Genomic DNA, 18,127 nt, shown 5'->3' with positions numbered 1-18,127 from the left:
TTGGTCTTTAGGGCTAAGTTAGGCTCATTTATCCAAGCCAGGCCCGAATCCCCAATTAACAGCTCTATCCACAAAATGACGGAACTTAGCCCAATGTAGCTGTCAAGGGTGGGCTTATTCTTTAGGGTTAAGTTAGGCTCATTTATCCAAAGGCAGGCCCAAACTCACTATAGGCAGCTCTATGAACAAAATGAGGGTACTTAGCTCGATGTACCTGTGGAGGGTGTGCCACGTCATAAAGGCAGTTAAATCCGATTAGGGAGTTCAGTGACTGTCCATTTTTAAATACTTGATCCGATAAAGAAGTGTTTTTTTGTGTGATAAATGTATATATTCTTATATCTGATCTAAACCATGAGTACACAAAATCTGAATTTTATTTGAGAGATTTACCCAGTAAATCTAACTGTTGCATTTTTATTACAAAAACTCCTTTAGAGTTTTGACGATGCCAAAGGAACCTTACTTTATGAAGTTTATTAACTACCAAACCTCACTTTATCAAGTTTGTTACTGGGCAAACCCTGGCGTGGATATCCCCATCATAAAATTCAAATTTATGAGTTTAATTTTTTACTTAACGTGTCTTGGAGTGGATTCTGACCACATGAATTTGTGGCCTGCAAAATCATGATTTTATGCCACAAGGTTATGAAGGAAAAAATTCTAAGAACTTTAAAAAAATAATTATAAGAAAAAAATGAATTTTCAACCCCTACGATCAAGTTCATTTATTTTTATTTTTTTATTTTTTATTTTTTATTTATTTTGAATCTGATTTTTTCAATGAAATATGGAAGGCTGTATTGTTGGATTACTAATTTGTTAATCCATGTGAGCCCAACAACCCTTAGCAAGATTCGAAATCTTACTAAATTAGTCATGGTAGTTTGATTCATAAAGTAAGGTTTGTTCATGTAACAATCTTCCTAAAGCAAAGGAGCATTTTAACAAGTGTACTAGAATTGCAACAGATAGGTCTGCCCAGTAAATCTCTTTTTATTTACTTCCAATGTGATGTACTGCGAAAAATGGGCTACATAGATCTGTTCCCTACTTAAAGAGGATACAGTATAATTACTGCACCAACATCTTGGTCGTTTCTCTTGGTCTAGACATGATCAGGTGTAGAATTGGGAGGGGTTTGTGCAGAAACAACGCGCCTGCCACGCTCAGATCGGCTGTTTTCAGCAAACTTGATACTGCCCTGGTGCAACCCCTTCTGTTTCTCCTCTTCGGTCCACTCCGAACCATAGTAGTACTCTTCGTTTCCTTTAACAACGTTGCTCGAAGGTGGCAAGAACATACTTCCCCATTGAGGGAAGTGCACCAATGTCACAGGAAGGGTACACGCCATGATCATAACACCCATCATAGTGATCCCCGAGGCAGTGGAGTACCTTGTGCTTGTGAAGAACAGTAATTGAGTAAGCCCAGAACCAAAATTCCCTCCAGCACCCGTTAAGCCCGATATTATACCCAATGATCGTCGAGAAATGAATGGTATGATGCCAAAGGTGGCTCCACATGCAGCCTGAGCACATACAGAGAAAAGGATCATAGCAAAGATGGAAATGGGAAGCGAGTTTGCACGACCAAGCCAGACGCAGAAGGCCCCTCCCAGAGTCTGGAGGATCCATAGATTCCATAGCCTAGCTCGCATGCCAAACCTACGTGCACCCAAGTCTGACATGTAGCCACCGAAGGGACGAGCCACGATGTTGGCCATGCCAAAGGTTGCTGCAATCACACCGGCGGTATGGAGCTTGAGATCAAACCTGTCAAAGATGAAAATGTTTGTCAATCTCCCTTCAAATTTGAATTTTACAGTAATAATGTAATGGGTGGCAAGAAGATGAACCTGTCGAAGAAATACTCGGCAATGACGTTATCGGTGGTAAGTTCTACACCCATGGAGTAGCCATAGAGAAGGACAAAGATCCATGTCCTGTAGTTTGTGATAGCATACCATAGCACCTATAGAAGAAGAAAACACGAAAAGAAGTAAATTTCAGCTATTAAGAGAAAAAAAATCTGTTCGAGAGAAAACACAATGTTCACATAAATGTTAATTAAAAGATGTATGAATCCACACTAGTAAGCAGCCTTATAAAACATGATGAAACACAACTATACAAAATTAATGTTTATAAAGAGTGAGAGAGACTAGGATCAAAGGAAACAGACCTTAGAGAACTTGTCTTTGGTAACATCTCCCTTCTTTTGTAGACTACTAAGGTTTCCATCTGGAAGATCTTGTCCAAGGCTCAGTACTAGGATCCCTGTGATGATATGAAGGCACCCGGGGATGAAAAAGGCGATTCTCCAAGCAATGAATGGGGTTGAACCAGTTCGACGAATAAGCTCATATAGTAAGGGCATTATGAGTTGAGTAGCACCACCACCCATGTTTCCCCACCCTGCCGCAGTACCATTAACAAGCCCAATAATCTTTCCATTGAACATGGTGCTCATCCAGTACTGGCAAGAAACAAATGTGGCAAGAGAGAAACCAATCATGAATCTGACAGCGACATATCCCCCAGCCGATGATACGAGAGACATTGAAAACACTGTCGGTGCGGAGAGCATCATGAGGAATGCACACCCATATCTTGGGCCAAGTAGGTCACATACAGCCCCCATGACAAGCCTAGAGAAGATACTCCCCGAAACTGAGGCGATCCCAGCATTGCCAATATCGCCCTTTTTGAGGTTAAGGTTGTCGCGAATGATGGGAACAAGTGGGGCTGCGGCGAATGTGGATACGAAACAGGTGAAGAAGGAGATCCAAGAGAGGTGGAAGGTTCTCATATGTGGATTAGCTAAGGAAAAGAGCTTGAAGACCTTGGACTTGTGTTCAGAGTCGACGGGTAAGGAGAACTTAGCCGTTGTGTCGGTGGGGACTATTGGGGAGGCAACAGAGAAAGCGAAGGTTTGTTCTTTTCCAGTGACTCCATGCATGGATCTTCCAGGGGTAGTACTCTCTATGTCTTCCATTAAAGCCTTAACACAAACACGCACAAGAGGAAAAAGAGTAGAGAAATTGGAGATTGAAAGGTGGTGTTGTTGGTGTTAATGAAGATTGGGAAGGAGAGGTGGGATCTATTTATAAGAGGTAGCCGTTGACAATTTTTAAGAAGCCAATGGAGATTCCCAACGGTTGTATTTCTATTTGTGGAATTGAATAAAAGTGTATCCATGGCGCCGCATCTCATTAGTTAACCTTGAAGGACCCCATGTGTATCCCCAAAGATCAATTTGCCTAAATGACAGGGCCCATCAACTTAGTAATCATCATCAAACTTTGCCTACCACTGTCTTATGGAAATATCTTAATTCTAAATTGGCCTAGGCGTCGGTATCATGAAATCTGATTCGTTCTCACAATTCACTATTATAATTCAACTAGAATTTCGCCCTTGCCTCCCTCCTTCGGATTATTAGGGTGAAAGTGAAAGACCTAATATAATTAAAGTGATATTATTAAAAATAAAATTAAGATTAAGTGGGAAAAAGTCAAAAAATATTAAAATTGGAGACATTATTAAGAAAGGGGAGATGAGGAAAGACATTAAATTTGGATAAAAGAGTAAAAGAGGACAAATGATAAAGTTAGAAAGGTATTTTTGAAAAATAGGGGTGATGATTTTAATTCTGAAATCTATTTCTGTAAACTGCACATAGCCAAACAATATTCTGGATTCTGAAGACGTAGTTCCTATTATCTAATTCCGACATTCCAAAATTAAAATCTAATAATAATTTAAAAAAAGTTACATTAGCTTGTAATGGTGCTGAGAAACGTTTTATGAAATTAATTCTTGGTGTTTGACTGGGCATGGACAGTAGATCAAAATTTTGGGCCTAACTTAATGAATCTTGCCCCCTCGTTCAATTATATCTAAACCCATGTCATGTGTCAATTCAAACATGGTTCATAATTTCTCTTACCTCAAATCTTTTTAATCTCTCTCTTGCTCTTTGGAATCTATTATATTGAGGATTATAAATGAACTTCAATTGTATAGGAACCGACTATTTCAATATAATTTCTCTTAGTTCGTTGCCTACTAAGGCAACTACATTTTCATGAATGATTTCATTAGTTTCATTGTTATTTTCGACTCATTCGTCTCAGCATGCCAAACGTAGTGTTTCTTACTTGTCCAAACATTCAGCTCTAGAATACATGGTTGATCTTGCTGTTGTATTATAAAAGAATTATCGTATTTCATTTCCTTAAATGGTTCTACCTTCTTGTTTCTAAAACAAGGGAGCTAATTTAAAATAAAATAAAAAATTAAAGGAAAAAAAATTCTTGGGGACCAGTAATTAGAAGTTGGGAAAAGTTAAAAGTTGTTACTCTAAGAGATCAACATGTATTTAATATGTTCACCTGTCCTTGAACTGATTTAGATGGTTCAAGACCCAAGTATTAAATGGCATACTTGAAAGCAAACTTTAGTAAGCCAAATTTGCCTTTTTGGGGGTTGTGCTGGAGTAACATTGAAATTAAAATCGTTAGAGACATTGGTGTGCCCAGAACCATAGAGGCTTCTAACTCGCATCTCAATGAAAAGTGTTAATGGTTCTATAGACACATCCACATTAGCAGTCTGAAATGATGGCAAGTTCGATGTTACTTCAGCATTTTCCCTTTTTTTTCTTTTTCTCGATGTAAAAATGGATGTAATTGGTCGATGGTTCGGATCATCCCATCATCGATTATTATTTTGACCAATCTTCTTAGTGAAGCTTCTTCAAAGAGAGCTGTTATAGGTACCCTAACTTTTATTTATTACACTCCATTTAAAAAAATAGAGAATAACGGACAACAAGTTAAAGTTGGGGTGCAGTAGAATCTCTCTCTCTCTCTTAGATATTTATTTGTTAGATTTAGGATTTTATATGAGCTTAATTCTAATTGTAAATAATTGTTGAAGTTATTTTTTTTTTTCTTATAATTAGAGTGTCCGAACTTACTTTTGACTAGGGGGACCGGATGAGTCAGAGTCGGAGCTAAGGAATATGAGTCCCTCCCCTGGGCACATGCAACACCTGCACATCACAAATAACAGGTAAGTGATGGAGCACCCTCGCAGGTGGTCCCGAGGAAATATTGCTCATATTAGGTATCAAACTCACTTGTTAATTTGTGTTATAATGCTTTGTAGTGTTTAGGTAATAATGTGAACCAAGCTTAGGTATGTAGAATGGTGTGTTTTAATCTTAATTTAGAGTGTGATAAATAATCTATAGTTCTATGTGCACTGTCATGTAGTATATTGTTGAATGCAGTGTTTAACAAAGTCACTGTTGCATAATATCTTAAGAAATTAGGGTGTCATAAGTAAAAGTTGGGAGGCCAATAGCAGCTCTCTTGGTTAATTGGAGTCTGCCGACCTCCTACAGGGTGCAATAGAAGTCATACGTGTGGGTGTCCCAAGTGTTCCTTAATCTCAATCCAACGGTATCCAAGTCATAGGCAAGTTGAGTTTGACGCCAACCTTTTCTTCTTTCTCTCTATTAAATAAAAATAGAGAGATTTACCCGGCAGACCCACTATTGGAATACGAAAATGTGACTGAACTGGTCCTAATTACTTTTCGGGGTGGAATGGAATATTCAAAAAAACAAGATTATTATTTAGATCTTATAGGATCAAATCACATTTTTTTTTGTTTTCAAGACTTGGATCATAATAGAAATACCTATTTAGTTTAATGGAATATGGTACAACATGTAATCGCTTCTCTCTTTTTATGTATATCATTTTTAAATCAATCCCGCACTTCATCTAGGTATCCTTTTGTTTCTGTTGTTCTGGCTAGCCTTCATCCTAATTAGGCCTTGCCAAAACAGGTAGGTCTGGAAATTCTGACAATTCCAAGGAAATCGTACTTTATGAAGTTTGTTATCCACCAAACCTCACTTTATCAAATTTATTACCTAACAAACTTTGGAGTCGAGATCCATGTCATAAAAATCAAATTTATGAGGTAAATTTGTTAATTAACATATTTTGGAGTTGATTCTAACCCATCAATTTTGGCATCCACATAATATTATATCACGTGATTATAAAATATAAAATTATAAGAACTTAAAAGAAAAAAATAATTTTGACAAGTTGAATTTTAATTTTAAATTTAGGAATTCAGTAGTCATCCATTTTTAATACCTACAATTTAAGAATCTTTCTCGGGTTCATAAACAAAGGCTAAGGCGCGACCACCGTCAGGTTGAAAAGTAAAAAAGAGTGGTAGTGGTTGAAAAATGTGTTTTGTTTTGAATATGATCAGTTTTTGCATGAAGCCTAGAAGACTATTTTGTTGGATTTCTTATTTGATAACTTGTGTGGACTCAACCACCTTTATTAAGATTTGAAATCTTACTAAGTTAGTCATGGTAGTATGATTCATAAAATAAGGTTTGCTCAATTCACAAATAAAGTAAGCGAGTTTTTAAGATAAAATTGCAACAGATTGGACCGCCCAGTAAATATCTAATAATAATAATAAAACATACATAGATAGTTCTTACACCTAAGACTGCAGCCGTACCATGACAGTTTGATGGAGACAGAAACATTTAGATATATCGAAACTTACCCTTTCGCATGTTTTGAAAGTTTTTTGTATTTTATTTAAAATCATCACCCCTTAAACAAGCACAAGATGACTTGCTTTAGGTGTTGGGATTTGGTGTATATGAAGAGAAGGAAACTGTTCTACAAATGACTTTTTGATTCTTAATGTAGTTTGCTCTAATATTCTAGAATATCTTCCACTTTATCATATTTTTCTCTCTTATTATATAAGGACTCTTATTTTCTTATAAGGGTAAAGGGCTTATCAGGAGACCTAATTATTTTTTAATCAGATTGCTTAGTAGGACAAATAGATAGATACCACTGTTGGGAGAGTTATGATAATGGAAATGGGGAACCATGGAATTGATAAGTTATGAGTTTCAGTTGACATTCTTCTCTGCTCTTTACTAATTTAAAAAAAATAAAACAAATGAGGTTCAAATGTTCAATATTTAGTAAGTTTTTTTTTTCTTCAAAATATGACGTATATTATTAACTCTTGTTAGTACAAATATCTAATAAGGTTTTGTTTTGGCAATTTTACACATAACGATTTCATAATATAATATTTTTACTATTATAATGAGATGAGCGTGTGTATTATTGACGTAAATTCATATTGATTGATACTTCTAAATTATAAAACACTTTTAGATAAATTCATTAATATATATTGACTTAAACCTAGGCGCAGTCAAGATTTTACCTATGTAAGGGCAACTAAGAGTGAAAAAAATAAAAAAAAAAATTGTGGAGCCAACTTAGCATGGGAAACAAATTTTGGGGGCAATAACGGCATATTTCTTGATCTGTCGCTATTATCAATCACAATAGTTATAAATCTTAATGGACTTCGAAAATTCTTGTGGGGGCGAGTGTCCCCACTGTAAATCTGCCCCTATGATTAGTCTATTTAAAGAATATAAATTCTTAAAAATCTATTAACAAACAACAAAATGTGAGGTGTTTACTTGTTAAATTGGTTAAAATCTGCAAGTATCGATATCATGATTTGAATTCAAAACTTGCCTTCACCTATTAATTATTGATCACTATATTCACTTGCTTATAGAAAAATAAAAATAAAACAAAAAAGTTTTATACAATAACAAGAACATACATTTTTTAGAGTAAATATCTAATAGCACATACATGGGATGGTTTTCCTCTTTTACCGCCGTTAACCCGTAAAGGAGGATGCCCATGCATGCACTCTAGTTTTGCAATATTATATAATAAAACACATACATGCGACACTTGTTTGTTTGTGTGTGTGTGTGAGAGAGAGAGAGACATCACATCCACCTACAATTACTTCAATTTGTTTCTTTCTTCCTACCCCCTTTAACTTTATAATCTTTACTTTCCTCCCCCCACTCTTTCCCTTTTTCAATAATATGCCTCTAACTTTACTATTTTTTCTCTATTACTCTTTCAATTCCAATAATTTTGTAATAATATTCTTTTAATTTTATTACTTTTTCTCTTTTAACCCCCTTAACCCCCAAAGGGAATGCCAGTCGAACTCTAGTATTACAATACTATATCAAGGTGTGCATTCAAGTCTTAAAAAACATAATTAAATATATAAAAAAATTCTATGACACACCCGAATTGATTTGATAGTACCAATAATCAGGAATATACAAGTAAAAAAATTGTTTTACCCACTTATTTACATTTTTTAATAAAAAAAATTGTTACTTATTTTTTTAACCATGTTTATCTTGAACCCAAGTCGTGATGATCATGGTTTTAAAACTTGGTTTCGCATTACCAAGTCGTCTTGGACAAGTTTTTCGAAACGTTTGAGATGTCTTGTTCAAAATTTTGAAAAAGAACGTGGTGATTTAAATCTCGTCTGAAAATTTGACTTGTCCATCCGTCTCATCCATTCTTGATATCGAGACGACTCGGGCAACATGTCTCGATCTCGAACGAATTTTGAAACCATGGTGATGATTCATATATAAAATTATCCCTTTACAAGACATCATGTGTAAAAACATTTTCCAAGTCCCATTAAAATTTTCTAAATTCGTCCTAGATGCATTATGCAATAGTTCAATTGTATTATCAAGCTGTATACTTGGATCAACTTTGAGTGTGCATATCCCATGACAAGACCATCGAAATCATGATATTATTGTGTCTTGACCATTGAATTGCTAGACCTGTGATATCAGTGACATATAATTCCTTACATCATAGAATCAGAGGTCCTAAGCTTCATTAACTGCTGTGAGTAAATAAATAACCTTAACTGGCTCCATAGCTAATTTACCTGTCATAATAAACAAACAAAGCTCATACCTACTTCAACTACTATTGTCCATATCAGCTTGGAAATAAACCTGAAAATACAACAGGAATGTCTGAATTGAGCATTTGAAAATAGCACACTAGATACCAAGGGCAGCTGATGTAATTAAATGATCTCGGCTCATGAGTCCTCTGTGATAAACTGTTGGTACTAGTCCAACATTTTTCTCTTTGAATCGAGGAAAAAAGTGGGGATAAATGAGATGAAGATTGTATCATAAGAGAAGCAAGGACAAAGAGGTCAACCAATACTTTCAAATGTACAATACGAATTCTAGTAATACAATTAATGTAGTTGGACCCTCATGTCAATCCTAATGAATCAAGTTTTCCATGGAGGTAAAATCTTTGCCTGTTAGGCAAGAGGATAGCAAGTTACAAATTCTATTTTGATAGGCAAGAGGGGGTGGAGTCAGGATTTTGCCCTTGTGGGGACAATCAAGAGAATAAAAAATAAAAATAAAAATTGTGAGGGCAATCAATAGAGGAAATATTTTTATAAGACAATAATATTGATGGGTTATGTCTTGTAGTTCGCTTAAATTATGAAAAACTTAAATTTGTTAAGGGAAAATTGTGTTTTCTTTTCTTTTTCTAATACGACTCTGCCCGAAAAAACCAAGGCTTAAGCCTTAGGACCTTATTTTTAGCCTTCGAAGTAAAATTTGGCTCAAATTATTGAGCCCGTTATATCCAGGCCTGGATAAGACCATTCAAAATATTTATATATATGTATGTTATGTATAGCTAGATGTATGATTTTAATTAAAAAAGAAAATGAAAACATCGTAACAAATTTGCTCTCATATCTAATCATTTTTCAATTTGGGATGGATATTGGATCCCTAGTTTTATAAAGTTAAAAAACTAAACTGGCAGTTAGGGCTAAACATGGGCTTTTCTACTATTTCGGGCTGAGTTAGGCTCCTAATAGCCAAGCCCAAATCCTTCCCCCTGAGTCCAGAGTCCTGACAGCAGCACTATGACCACACAGGAGTGTTCAACATGGGAGTAATTCGGTCATTTTGAATCTGTCGTAGAAGACAATGGTCAAGGGATATGTCATTTGGTTAAAGAGGAAGGGGTGTATTGAAAATATTCATCAACATTCCGGGGGTATTTCTAAATTACCTCAGATTTAACCGCCAAGCTGCTTCAAATTTCTAAATCAAATTTGCTAAATTACCAACTCAACTGCTACTCTTCCTCTCTCATGGCGAATCAAAATCAAAAGAAGAAATTACTCAAGACCATCAAATCTATATGTCCTTCTTCTGACCCATTTCTCAGCTCCAATCACGAAATTGCAGACAAGATCTCTAAAACCCTAATCGTCTCAGGCAGCAAATCTCTTCTCCAACCCACCTCTTCTTTCTTCTCCAATCTCAATTCCAACATTATCCACCTAGTTCTGTCAAACCCACAAATCGAAACTCAAACTTGCTTGGATTTCTTCAATTTTTTGAATCGAAACCAATCTATCTCCTCCTACAAGCATGATATTCAAGCCTATCTAACCCTAATTTGCAGGTTATTCAAGGACAGGAAGTTTGTTCTAGCCAAGAATCTTCTTAATTCTGTTGTAATTCATGAAGATCTTGAATCCCAAGTTTCAGTTTTAGCTTCTATGGTGGAGAGTATCTGTAAGGATTCAATGGTTTCGAAGGTGTTTGATATGCTCTTCAGAGTTTATTCGGATAATAAAAAGTTTGAAGAGGCTTTAGAGATGTTCGAATACCTGAAAAACAATGGTTTTGAGATCGATGAGAGGTCCTGTATGGTTTATCTAGTTGCCCTCAAGAGGTCTAATAAGGCGGATTCAGCTCTTGGGTTTGTTCGAAAAATGCTCGAATCTGGTGTTCGGGTGTCAGTTTATTCGATGACGATTGTGGTCGATTTGTTGTGTAAGAGAGGAGAAACTAAAAGTGCTAGAAAATTGATGGAGGAGATGGTTGGTAAAGGGATCAAACCCAATATCATCACTTATAATTCTCTGATAGATGCTTATATCAAGAGAGGGGATTTTGGGGAGGTTAATGAGATCTTGAACTTGATCGAAAAGGATGGCCTGACCCGCAATGTTGTGACCTATACGCTTTTGATTGATGGGTTTTCGAATGTGGGCAAGCTTGAAGAAGCTGAGAGGCTGTTTTTAGAGATGCATGAGAAAGAGGTCGAAGCTGATGTTTATGTGTACACTTCAATGATCAATGGGAATTGTAGATCAGGAAATATGAAAAGGGCATTTGGTTTGTTTGACGAAATGTCCAAAAGAGACCTCAATCCGAATTCCTACACTTTTGGGGCCTTAATCAATGGTGTTTGTAAAGTTGGGAATATGGAAGCCGCGATGATCTTGTTGAATGAGATGCAGAGTAAAGGAATCGACTTAAATCAAGTGATATTCAACACATTAATGGATGGGTATTGCAAGAAAGGAATGCTAGATGAAGCTTTGAAGTTGCATGTTGTGATGGAGAAGAAAGGCGTTGAGGCTGACGTGTTTGTATATAACACCATTGCGAGTGGGTTATGCAAGTCAAATCGGAGTGATGAGGCGAAGAGGTTGTTGATCACCATGGTAGATAGGGGTGTTGCTCCTAATACCGTGAGCTTCACGACATTGATTGACATATATTGCAAGGAAGGAGATTTTGTGGAAGCTAAAAGGGTGTTTAAAGATATGGAGAAGAAAGGGGTGAGGCCAAGTACGGTTACTTACAATGTTCTGATAGATGGGTATAGCAAACAAGAGAACATGAAGGAAGCTAAGAAACTTACAGATGAGATGGAAAAGAAAGGGTTGAAGCCAGATGTGTATACCTACACGTCACTTGTACATGGGAATTGTATAGTTGGTAAGGTTGATTGTGCATTGAAACTATTTCATGAAATGTTTGAGAAGGGTTTGATACGTAATGTGGTGACCTACACAGCTATGATTTCGGGCTTATCCAAGGAAGGAAGATCAGATGAGGCGTTTCAATTGTATGAAGAGATGATTGAGGCAGGCCTAACTCCAGATGACACTGTATATTCTTCTCTCGTGGGTAGCCTTCACTCAAAGAAGCCTTGATAGCTCTCAATACAGGAGTAAATTCTTGGAAGTCCATGGACAATATGTCTACACGGTGTGAGGAGAATTTAGAAGTTTTGGATCATACATTGATGGTATTTTTGGTTCTGATGGATGCTTATAAATCAAATAAATGACGTCATACAAGGACAATGTGAACGATAGAGAGGATTTTTTTTTGTCAGTCAAGGGTATTGACACGTGGTTTTTTTATCCACGGATTATTTTGGGTTTCTACAAAGGGTTTCAAACTAGTTCTCTTTCGTCGCAGTGGTTTGAAGGTGACCCAGGTGACAGAGACCAGAAATGTATGCCTCCTTGTGCTCTGATGTGATATTGGGATTTAAGCCTGGATGTTCAAGTAATTTATATGTTTGCATCTCTTACGATCCGACAACCTCAACTGTTAGATTTTGATGAGTTCACGAAAATGCAATTCGCAGTTCGCAACATGCTATCAACCATCTAAATGGGATTGGTGGGATGGTGAGGGTGCGTGGTTCGCACAGAGGCTTTTGAATTAGGTTCGGAAGATCGGAAATGTGGTGCAACTGGGTCTTTCTTCAGGACTGTGTTCTTCCCTGGCTATGTTCTACTTAATTTCCTGTAGACTATGGTTATTGGTTTGGAATTTAACTTAACCCTCAGACTCATAATTTTGTGACAAAAAAAAAGTATCAATTAACAGAGCAAAGTATTTGCACATCCTTCTCGAATTTGAATAATTATAACAAATAAACAGTCAAATCACTGAACAAAACTAAGGTTGACACTAGATTTACGCTCTCATTCATTAATCATGTAGTTGGTGCGATTGAGATGAAGCTTTCAAGATCAATCATGTATTGTTGCAAAAGCAACTGGGGTCTAACTAAGTCAATTTTAATTTGTTCTACATTGAACTAGTTATGTACTATTGTTGTTTCACACAAAAAAAATCCCCTATTTGTCTTGTATTTGAAAACTTTGTTTTAGAAATCCAAGAATTAAACCAGTTTTATCCAAAATTTGAGTTCCACAGAAATCCCAAACAAGATTTAAAGAATTGAGACCAGAACCAACCTTGACTTGCCCAAGTTTTTTAGTTTCCCAAACATGTCCTTACTAAAGGGAACTTTAATTAAATAAGAGTTTGTATCACCACTTACCATCTTATTAAATTGATAAAGTTCACAGAGGAATCTTTCAAAAGTAATTAAGAGATTCATTTATGACCCCAACAGGATCTTGTTCTAATCTCTTAGTTAGAGTCATTGTTTATGGCAAAATATGCACCAAATTGCAGAAGTACACCAATCAACATTTGCCAGGCTTTTACCATTACCTTTAAACATTGCCTTTTGAATTAGAACAATATTTGTTGAGTTGGTAATGACGTGTTTAGTATTTCTACTCCGAGGGCGTTACATGATGGATTATTTGAGAGATATTCTATTACCATACAACTTTTACTAACAGCACCCCCAATTCATACGATATTAATGAAGAATTGGTACACATGTTGGGCCTCTCTTATTTTAGGGAGCGTATCCTCTGTAGTATGTGTTTTGTTGTAGTACTTGTAGTGGCAGTTAAGTAGTAGAGATTGACTTCTTGAAAATAAAATCAAACACCTAAGACTTATGGATCATTGTGTGGATCATATTTTTATTTAAATGACAAAAAATACATTTTTTTTTTAAGTATGATGAAGGCTTGGAAAATAGACGGCTCACGACATCCAATTTTTTAATGAAAGGGATATTGTGGATATGTGACGTGTTTCTCCCTCAACCATCAAATTCCACTACAAGAAAAACATACTACAAACGATCCACTCCCCTTATGTTAAAATTGTTTTTCCAGCAAATTAACTAGAAAACCTATTTTATATAACTCAAATACCCGACTCCTTGATGAGTTAAGCCAACTCCATGACTCCAATAGTGTGAATCAATAGATATTCATTAAATAACTCAAAAATATTAAAATTTAATTATAAATGTTTTTTAAAATATTACTTTAACTAAGAAAAACTGAGAAATAGAATTTTTTTTTTTTTTTTAAGATGGGTGCTGCAATGTTGATGATTTTAATTATAAATGTAACACTGAAATCAAGAATCAGATTATGGGCAAGAATTAGATTTTATGATCCGAGCCAAATCCCCATGGACTCCTATCATCAGCTGTTAGGCATACCTACCACTCACAAACCTACCAAGACCATAAACAAACAAATATTACGATGCTTAGGATGCACGGCCTTCAAGAAATCATGGCAAGTACATATAATATTGACCATCAATGAAAGAGCATTAATCAACATGTCATGATTCCATGGACAGTGATTGGTGATCAAGTTCAACGTTAGATCTTAGTCATAGATTTAAAAAAAAAAAAAAAATTCAAAAACTTATAAAATTCTCCAAATAAGGACTAGCGGATTACATTAAACCTATTGAAGATTTATAGATTCATGGTTGAAAATGATAAAATTTTAGTTTCTTCAACATTTAAATCTCATGAACTAGAAAGACTTTTAAGGAGATTAAAGACTTTTGTTTTTTTTTTTTCTACATGAGAAGTATGAGAACATTCCTTCAAGATTCATTAATGGTGGCCACATCAGCGAGAAGATGAGTGGCTTATGACGTGGAACGATGTGAGATGTCCTTTTTTTATATAACTTTGTACATTAATTATTGATTTATAAAGACAAGTAGGAAACCACTTAAAATAAATATCACAGGTTCCCTACTTGCTGCTCTACAAACTAATTGGTAATGCTTTTAAAAACAAAACATTCTCGCCAAGTGCTCTGTAAAGCGCTCCATGTCTTCCACGTTTTAGATCTATAGCTTATCTTCATGTTAAGCCAAGTCAACCAAGTTGGATCATTCTCTCAAAATTATTTAGGTACTTATATGTTTAAAAGAGGAATTTACCAACTCATACGCTAGATATCTCAAAATTAGCAGGGCAGTATTTAAAAAGTTATATTATTTTAGTGTTGTGGTAAATATTTAATTTTGTTTTAAAATGGTGTATTTTTACACTAAAATTTCTTAACTATCCCTTACCCATGTGCATCTGCAATAGGGGATAAATTGATATTTTATCCAATGACCTTTTAACTGTTTAAAAATAGATTTTTGATCATCTGAATACCCCACGTGGCACATTCAATCGACTCTTTTGATGTGACAAGTTTGGAAATGGTAGATATGTATGTCTTGGGATACAAAACTGCATTTTCTCATAAAATTGTGTATCTCAATACGTACAGATCTACAATTTTCGAACTTGTCACATCACATCAAGAGAGTAGATTGAGTATGCCTTGTGGGATAGTCAGATTATTATGATTCTTAAAAATAATAACTTATATTCATTTAAAAATGGAAAAATCACCTTTTCAATAATTTAGTAAAAATTTGAAATGTGTGTGCTCAACATGATAAATAAGATGATTTCATCTCATGATTTGGTTAAGAAAAATGCTGAATTAACTGTGCTCAACATTGTGCTGATGTGGCAAAATATATAGAACTATAAATTTTTCTCCTTGTTGTATCTCTAAGAAAAGAATCTATGGTTCAAGAGATATCGCCAAGTTAGTGCAGTGTCAAGTTTAGTCAGTTTAGAATGAACCTTTGGTTAATTATAACACACTTTGGAAAAATTCAAATATCCGACTCAATTTTATTAGTTACGTCTTGTAAAAATTTTGGTATATGGCGTACTTTTGACGCATGTACTTGACGTACCCTAATGTGAAAGCACATAACTTATTAAAAAAAAGGGTTTCTCTCTCCTGCTTATAATGAAAACAAGAAACTTTCACATCTGATCACCTTGCGACATTCAAAATCTTGATCCGATGAAAGAGATTTGTGGAAGATAAAATTATATCACCTTTAAAAAAAATCTGTTATTTTTCATTGTTGAATTTTATTTTTAAATTTAGGTGCTTTGTAGCAGTCCGTTTTACATACCTTGTATCAAGTTTGAAAAATAATTTTTTTTCTATTTTGAATATGAATATTTTTATGAAATCTCGATGGCTGTCTTGTTGGATTGTCAATGTGATAATCAATATGAGCTCAATGATCTTTTTTAAGATCTAAAATCTAAAAAAATAAATATGTGAGCTTAACAATTTTTTTTAATAAGTTATGTATTTTCACGTCAGCCTGAGACAAATGTCTTCTCAAAAGTACGCCTAATTATGAGCATCCAATAGTAATATTCGAATATTTTTTTTTTTGTTCATGCACGTCATGATAACTCTCTAGAAGGGATCCGATTCAATTATTGAGAGTTCAATTGGATTTTTTAAGCCCAAACATCCAATATTGCTTGAAGAACTACCGAATAGACTTGCATAGATGTCTTATCAAACTTTTGGAGTCAGTTAGCAATATTTTTTTTTTTTTTTTTTTTAATATTTTAAAAAGAGTCCGGCTAGCCTTACTATGATAGTGAGGGGAAAAGGCTTTTTAAGCCTCATCCACAATCAAGAAGACCTAGAGATGTGCAAAACAAGATCTTATTAGATTTCAATATTTTTTGCGCATCTCGAGATCTTTTAGATGGTGGATGAGGCTTAGTAAGCCTTTTTTTTTTCTTCACTATCATAATAAGGAAAGTGTTTCCCATTAAAAATGGTTGGATTTTATTTAGGGCACATGTTAAAGTGCAATAAATACATTTTGAAAATTGAAATTTAAGGGTATTTTGGTAATGTATAAGAGTGGTTGATAATCTGACTTAGGTACATGGCAACTCAATCAACTTATTTGATGTGACAAGCTTGAGAACCATAGATGTACTCTCCTCGGGATACAAAACTATGATTCCCCATAAAGCATAAGCATGCTTGTCTTTCTTAAGCCATGCAGTCCGACAGATCATCCACTTTGTTAGACAATCATACCACAAAATTATGTGTCAATTAGATTTAATATGATGCCAACATGCCTCAATCACGCTACATGTCTACTTTTGTGAGATTGATAAGGTCTAGACAATACACAATTCACTTATTGATTACAAACTCTATAAATACATCTTTTAGAAGGTAAAAGGATGTGAGTTTTCACTCGTGAAGTCTAAACTTTGTTTAACTTTCACCCTAACTTGATCGTTGAAACTTTTGGAGCAAAGGTAAGGGAGATTTTTGTGGGAGGAGATTGAAGTAAAAGAGGGGACAAAAAAACCCCACAATGATGACAATGACAACCGCGACAAGGGTCATGCAAAAGAGTTACTGAATATTATGTCGATAGAGGTGAACAAGCACGAAAAAAAAAAAAAAAATTTGCAACAAATCATCGAGATACAATCACATTGAATTTTTATTTTTTATTATTTATTTATTTATGTAGATTTAGAATAAAATTGAACGATTTTTTTTCTTCAATTGAACAAAATTGAGTGTCTTTTTGAATTCAATTTAGCACTCCTCTTGTAAATTTTGCATGAGTCTGAATCCTATGCACTCACCCACCTCAGTACATATCACATAAGCTATAATCCAAAGAATTAATACCTAAAATATCTCATTTTTAAAAGAGTCTAACTAGCCTTACTAAGTAAGGATTTCACTCTTACTAAAGATCCTTGAACTCACTTTGTGGCATCCAAAAACATGATCAAATACTTCAGAGTTATAGAGGATAAAATTCTATAAATTTTGGAAAAAAAATCCAAAAAAAATTATTTTTTACCATTGAATTTTCAATTTTAAGTTTGAGAGTTATGTAAAAATTCAATAGCCGTCCATTTTCAAAACCTTAAAACAAGCCTAAAGACAAATTTATTTTTTGAAATTATTATTATTGAATTCAAATTTTTCTACGAAATTTAGGAGGATGTGGTGGTGGATTGCAAATGTTGCAATTCACTTGAGTAAAACGACTCTCTTAGTAAGACTTACAATCTTTACTGAAAAAGGTTTCTTTTTTGAGTCATGATAATCTGACTCGAAAGCACCTACTGGCTGTGTACACGGTTAATGTGGCAAGTGCACAAAATCATAGATGTTATTTCTTCGGGATACACAAGGAAAAAGTTCTATGATATGTATGAGCGAGTTATTTTATCATTAATCGTTCTTTTTTGGAAAATTTCTTTGAATTATGGCTTAAGTGG

General features: G+C 34.8%; 2 protein-coding genes across 2 annotated transcripts; one reads left to right on the top strand and one right to left on the bottom strand.

The window, feature by feature from the left end:
* Window positions 1-1,020: 1,020 nt before the first annotated feature.
* Window positions 1,021-3,160, bottom strand: LOC147385832 (high affinity nitrate transporter 2.4-like). Its single transcript, XM_086423391.1, has 3 exons — window positions 2,188-3,160; window positions 1,862-1,977; window positions 1,021-1,778 (listed from the first exon to the last, which is right to left on the bottom strand). Exons 1-3 carry the CDS (start codon window positions 2,998-3,000, stop codon window positions 1,112-1,114), a joined length of 1,596 nt encoding a protein of 531 aa, XP_086279517.1. The 5' UTR covers window positions 3,001-3,160; the 3' UTR covers window positions 1,021-1,111.
* Window positions 3,161-10,090: 6,930 nt separating this feature from the next.
* Window positions 10,091-13,070, top strand: LOC147385831 (Pentatricopeptide repeat (PPR-like) superfamily protein). The gene has a single exon (XM_086424490.1). The coding sequence runs from the start codon at window positions 10,131-10,133 to the stop codon at window positions 11,991-11,993; it is 1,863 nt and encodes a 620-aa protein (XP_086280616.1). The 5' UTR covers window positions 10,091-10,130; the 3' UTR covers window positions 11,994-13,070.
* Window positions 13,071-18,127: the final 5,057 nt, after the last annotated feature.

Source organism: Akebia trifoliata, chromosome 14 (assembly GCF_017979445.1).
Source record: "Akebia trifoliata isolate Shusen 1 chromosome 14, ASM1797944v1, whole genome shotgun sequence".
In the NCBI taxonomy this organism is placed as follows: Eukaryota; Viridiplantae; Streptophyta; class Magnoliopsida; order Ranunculales; family Lardizabalaceae; genus Akebia; species Akebia trifoliata.
The sequence above is the reverse complement of the archived record's forward strand: the minus strand, read 5'-3'. Positions and strand labels throughout refer to the sequence as shown.